Below are 6,540 nucleotides of genomic sequence, written 5' to 3'. Positions count from 1 at the left end.
AGGATGGGTAATTCCGTCTCAGTGCAGTGATATACTTAGAAGCCCTTCAGTTTCCTTCTCATCATGCATTCCTATGACTATGTGATGAATACAAATAATAGAAAACTTTCCTTCTAGCATAGGGCACATGTTAGAGCACTGGCTGCTATTTTTAGCATAGCTTCTTCTTCTTCTTTTTTGAATGAGTGGTGTGCCAACACTATGGCAAATAGAATGCTACTGCATCTTCTTAGATCCTGCTTATTTTAATGCCAATCACTCCCAACAATTTTTTTTATTGTTATTCAGCTTGTTAAGCAGCTCTCTGGTTCATAATTATCTGATTCCCCTTCTTTATTCTTTCTTTACTGTTCATAATAGGTTTCAAAATGCCATTGTAATAACAAAATGGTAAGGATCACATTGTTCAGCCCAGAAGATTTTATGCCATTTAATAAATGGCAACGGTGTCCTTAATTGGCTAAAATGTTGCTATTTAAAACAGTGCTCTGTTAAACACTGTGTGCCGTGCTCTGTTAAGACTTTCCTCTACGTTTTCTCAAATAGACTTGAAACAGGAGAGAAAAGAGAATTGACTCCTTGCTTATTGGCTGTCAGTTGTTAGGGCTGTATGAATAACGTGAGGAGGGGGAGAATATGAATTACTGCAGTATTTAACAACACACACCTCTGGCAAACACAGCTGGCATTCTCCTTGAGTTGGGAAAAACCGTATTTCCACGACGTTTTAATGCCAACCAGTCTTTTTTATAATTCCCACTTAGCAATACACGAAGTGCGCCCATCTTTTCTACTATGTAAGAACCCCTGTTTTACATTACACCCCCCCCACCCGCTCTGTCCCGTTGCTATTCTGGGTGGTGGCCAGAAAGCGGGAGGGGTAGCCTCTTTTCTAAGTTTCAGCAATGAAATCCCATTTGCCTTCGGAAATCAGGGGGGAACTGATATTCAAGAGGAAATGCTCCCAATATTGTCTCCGATTTTGGGAAGTAGATGAGGTTGCTTTCCAAAAGGAGGAGAGAGAAAAAGTCCGCCTTTCCCATATATTTCCGAGTCCGAAGGGGAGGGGGAGATGTAGAACGAGGCAGTCTTTTCTTGTCCTCCCCCTGCTGCTTTCCTCCTCTCCTCCCTCCCCTCCTCTGTGAGGCGAATGCACGTGCTGCTCTGGGGGATTCGGGTCCCGAGGTACCTCCCTCCCACCCCCCATGCTGAGCAAATAACTGTACGAGGAGCTTTTAATAGCACAGCCTGATCAGAACTGACTGCCGCTCTCCTCGCTTCCAAGCAGCCCGTGCTTCCTTCTGTAAAGCTTCCAGCCGTCGAGAACCCATCCGGAAAGTGTTTAATTAAAGTGATATTTATCCAAAGTATTATTATTTTTAAAAAAGCAAAAATGCAAAAAAAGCAGCCAGGCAAACTTCTTCCTTCCTTCGTCTTCTCGACGCCACCCCTCCCAGTCCCGTGCACAAAAACTCGTTAAAAAGGCTATAAAGCACCGTCGCATCTTCAGGTGGCAACGGTCCCTCAGCGACCTGCAGCCTCCAAATCCGTGAATGAACCTGGCTGGCTTTCTGAATGGGCGAAAGAATGAATGAGCGGACGCGCGAATGCATGAATGAATGGGGAAAGCGGGGAAAGAATGAATGGGGCTGTGCTGGAGGCGCGCGCGCGCTCACCCTCCCTCCTCCCCAACGTTCCAGCTTTACAACTCTACCATGAATGGAGGCGCCAGTTCCGGCGAGCGCCTGCTGGAGGAGCTGTGGCTACGTCGCCCGCTTCGGCGGCAGCTGGAATCCCCTCGTAGCGCACGTGTCCGGGGAGGGGGAGGCCAGGCGCCAACGCTAGATGTCACCTGGAGGCAACAGTGGTGGCGGCGCGGAGGGGGGGGGGGCTGCCGCTGTTTGGGGAGGGGGGCTGGCTATGTGGATGGCGGCTGCAGCTGCAGCAGCGGCGACGGGGCGGGCGATCCGCGCGGAGAGTAAAGGAGGAGGAGGAGGTGGAGGAGGAGGAGGAAGCGGGGGATGCTATAAAAGTAACTCGCCGTGGCACATGCACACTTGGGCGAAACTTCCCAGTCCGGGCAAAGAGGCGATGGCAGGAGCTCGGGAGAGGAGAGGATCGACGGCAGCAGCGGCGGGCTGGCCGCTTGGCATCGCGGCGGAGCCCGAGGGGGGGAAGGAGGCGCTTTAGCATCCTGCTGCCTCCCCTCCAGGCAGCCCCTCTCTCATGCCGGCTAGGGCACAGCCAAGGTGACGCTCCCTGCCAGCTGGCGGCGGGCGCCCCGTCCTGCCCCACATCACACCTTCCCTCCCCAAACTTCGCAGCCCCCGGGACGTGCGCGGCTCCCTCCGGGCAGCATGCGAGGCAATGGGAGCGCGCTGAACGGCTCTTCCCCGCCGCGGGACGGGCTCACCTTGGACAGGCCCCCCTGGGTGGCTTCCACCTTGGCCGCCATCCTCATCTTCACCATCGTGGTAGATATCCTGGGCAACTTGCTGGTGATCCTGTCCGTGTACAGGAACAAGAAGCTGAGGAACGCGGGTGAGAATCGGGAGGCGAAGGCGGGGTGGCCAGGAGGACAGAAGCCAGGAAAAAAGAGGGAAGGAAGACCATGAGAATCGCCTCGGACGTGCCTACGAGCAGCAGTTGGGGAGGGGGCTGTGCTGGAGCGGAAAGGGGAGGGGGCAAAGCGGGCAAGAATGGCAAAGCCCTCCTTTCTTGGCGTATGCTTTGGGGGGGCGCGTTGATGCACGACCCCCCCCCCCTTCCTTCGTTTGCTGTGATTGGAACGGCGAGTTTCTCCGGCGCGCCAGGAGGAGCCGTGCGTGCGCTTTGCTTGCCAGGCTCAATCGAATAGTGCGGGGCAGGCGGCGAGGGGCATTCTGGGAAAGCAGCGCTGTCGGGCAAAGGCAGTGAGCGAGCGAGAGCACGAAGCTATCCTTGCCGGGAGATTATATCAGAATGGGCGCGCGAATGTTGTGGGGGGGAAACGAGATTGCCTTACCTCTTTTGCCCATCCTCCCGGCTCCTCCTTTCCTCGGCGATGCGCCTTAGAACTTTGACGCGGCTTTGCATCCCTTAAAGAGTGACCCCCGCTGCTCCCCGGTTCATTGCAAGGCAACAATTCCCGCTTGTGACAGATGCCGAAAGCGGTGCATGTGATGGTTTCACCTCAGATCAGTGATCAAGAGGCAGCGTGTATTTTTAGTGACAGCCACACAAAAAATAACACACCACAACCCCAGCTGCTATTTAAAGTCCCGGCTCAATATATGATCTAGCATAGGGCAAGACAAGAATTGTTTTTCCCCCAACGATGCCCGATATGGGGTGGGGGGGAATACTTATGTTGTCCTTAGTGATGGAGTCTACGTTATTGTTTTTCTTTGGTAGATGCTTCTAAATAGATCTGTATTGAAAGTATTTGTGCAGAATGAAGGTGTGATGGTTGTGAGATAACTCTGCAAACTCGAGGAACGTAAAGCTGGTGCTGAGGTAAACTCAGTGGTGATAAGCTCATTTTGCCCTCTATCCACTTGTTATTTACTCCGTTTAACGACTGAAACCATCTGATAGCTACACAGATTTTAGGCGGGGGGGGGGGGGCAGGAGAAGATCAGTGATGGTCTCTTGAACAAATCTGTCTTAGTTTATGGATTATTGGTTAGACAGACAGGGAAATTCTCCTTCAGAGTCATTCTGCTTTATCATGTCAGACCAGCTGGTGTGCACATATACTAAATCTATGCACTCAAGCCCGCTTTTAAACTTTCATTGAGGGAGGGGGGGAAACAACCCACAGAGAGGCGAAACACGTGCAAGGATTTGCGTCAGCAGACCGAGCAGAAAATTTGCTTCCACATTTCTCCACCCACCTTTCCAATATTGCAAAGCACTGGTTTGTAGTCTTTAATGGAATGGCAGGATTTTGTTGGACGGTAGTACCCGGAGACCTTCCTTTGGGAGTGCTTGTGCTGTTTTTGAAATCTGGTAAGAAAAGATAATTAGATCCTGAGGACAACTTTGCAAAGCTCTCCTATTTGCCTGAAGTTTTTGTGATGGCCATAGGGCGATTTTCAGGACTCTCTGGTCTTCTAGAATAATTCTAACTTAAATGGTTACTGAATGAGTTTGTGGGCACTTTTTGCCGTGAAAATAATAAAGGGTTTTATTTATAATCCCCCCCCTGCACATATATGTTCTTTTAATTATGATATAGCCAGAATTTTGTTGGTTGAATAAAGGAGAATATATAAAGTTGGATTGAGACACAATCATGCTTAGATTTCTGTGAGTCTATTCTAATCATAACTAAGTCTGGATATAGTAACCCATAGCATTAAAAGTGTTGTCCCTTTGAGATCTGCTGGAGCTGTTCATTAAAGTTAGAGGATTTCTGCACTTGGAAGTTGATGTACATGAGGGATTATAAACATTGTGTTGTATTACATATATGAAATAAGAAACAACAACAAAAGTGTTTGCCTTTCTCAGCGTTTGAACATTAATTTTAGATTTCATTGGGGTTGCTGCATACATTACATTATTTTCTACATGGAAAACACTTCCATGTTGCAAATAACACGTGGACCATATATGGATTCTTATGTGGGACAATGCAGTCTGTGCATTCCACACTAAGTGCGTATATGCATATCGAGAAACCATGGTTGGCTGCAGCTTCTCAGGGCATGCAAACCGTATGTGAATGTGGGAAACATTAAACCTATGGGATCATTATGCATGGCAATTTAGGTATATCTTGCACATTACTTCCTATATGAATGTTCTTTTATTCTAAGGCAGGTGACATATGAAATACTCTTGTATGAAATCGATGGGCACATACACAAATGGTGCACAGGGTTCAATCATTTGCTGCTTCTAATGTCTTGTTGAGTTTTTCTCTAAACTCACCAAATCAAGCTTCTCCTAAGTGGGAGGGCCATAAATGAGTGGTGGAGCTAGTCAAATTATCTGATGGATGAGCTCCCCTGATTGTGATTCAATAGAAGATCATAGTGGGCTAGATGGCCCAATGGCATGGCTCAGTTTATAGAATGCTATTTAAGTATCACGGTTCCTTGGGTGTTCTTTCCTTGAACTGAAATAGTCTTGATTATGTTGTGGCAAGGAAGTTTGCCTCAACTTATAGAGAGCTCATCTGGACACAGGGTGGTTTGACCCAAGAGGTTAATTCCTGCTGCTTCCTGTAATGCAATTGCAAAAGTTGCAAGGGCTAGAATGTACAATAGTATTCTCTCCCTCATTTTCAAGTCAGGACCACTTCACACATTATGCTTTTCAAATTAAGATGATTTATATCTACATCTAACACAGGAATGTGTACTCTTTGGGAAACTCCTGTCTGGGAAATGTGATTGACTGCTGCTCTGTTAACCGCTTTTAGCCAGCAGATCGTATCAATCTTTTGCCTTTGACCCAGTGGGCAAGGCCACTCTGCCTAATGTGTGAACTAGCATCCTGGTGTGACACAGAGATTACAAGGGAAACTTGAGTGCTCTTGAGTGTCTTGTGTGAAAATACCCATATATATTTGTTCTAATTAAATGCTGGAACCTGTGGGGTCAGGAGTGGGGTGTCATGGCTGGGAGATGGTCAATTGGACTTCAGGCTTTCCTAGAAAAAGCTACCACTGTTCAAGGAACAGCTCCCCCATTTTAAGAGACATGTTGCTCTCACCAATGACAATCACATGCATGTCTACTTGCTCGATAGCATCGTGTTTCTTTTTTCTTTTCTTTTGCAATATTGCAAATATTGCAATATTGCAAAATGTAATAGTACACAACTGTGAGATACAAAATTCTTGGGATCTTCAACCACAGTTTAGTAGGTCTTGGGAAAGTGACAACCATAATTAACTTAATAAGTAGAACAGGTCTGTCTTCCTCTGCTCTAATATAGCAATTTTAACTTTTTATGTAAGTTCCAGTAAAATGACATTTAAAAGGCTTTCAATTAATTAAGCTTTCTGAAAGAATAAAGATGTTCCCTTTTATTAAGACACTTTTGGTTTGTAGATTATTGAAAAGAGGGAAGTATTTAAAAGCAAATATCCACCAAATGGCTTAGAATTTTTGTTACAATCAAGTGGTATATACATTTTGTTAAATAAATAAGCTATTCTTATAATGTGGGAGATTTGCTGTCACATTCTGAAATATAGTATTAGGCTGTAACTGTTATAAACTCTGTGATTTTGAAGTCTTCAGTCACACATGTGCATATCTGTGCAACTTTACACACTATTAAAAGATAATACACACTATTAACAGGAAAGCAAGTTAGGATTACCAATGTTAGTGAAATTGCACACCAGCTGAAAAGTATATTATCATTTTGTGGGTGTATGAGCAAGGATTTTCATTTGGTTCTGTTGGTGCTACTTAATGCTTTGAATAATCATAATTTTATTATATACAACATACATCTATCCTTTTATTTTTATTTGCTAACAACAAGGAAAATGCAACTATTTGCAGAATCAAAATGGAACTTTGTATATTAACCTGACAT

The 6,540-nt window shown here is 46.0% G+C and overlaps 1 protein-coding gene across 1 annotated transcript in view; it reads left to right on the top strand.

Annotated features, from left to right (window-relative positions):
• The first annotated feature begins 1,921 nt into the window (after window positions 1–1,921).
• The window catches only part of MTNR1A (melatonin receptor 1A), a 67,326-nt gene continuing 62,707 nt past the window's right edge, over window positions 1,922–6,540 (top strand). The window contains exon 1 of the mRNA XM_083460086.1: window positions 1,922–2,541. Within this exon, the coding sequence (XP_083316212.1) occupies window positions 2,358–2,541 (184 nt within the window). The 5' untranslated portion in view covers window positions 1,922–2,357. The remainder of the gene's footprint in view (window positions 2,542–6,540) is intronic.

Source organism: Podarcis liolepis (assembly GCF_965112155.1).
Source record: "Podarcis liolepis genome assembly, chromosome: 9".
NCBI classification, from domain to species: domain Eukaryota; kingdom Metazoa; phylum Chordata; class Lepidosauria; order Squamata; family Lacertidae; genus Podarcis; species Podarcis liolepis.
Note: the sequence above shows the minus strand (reverse complement) of the source record. Positions and strands in the feature narration are given on the sequence as shown.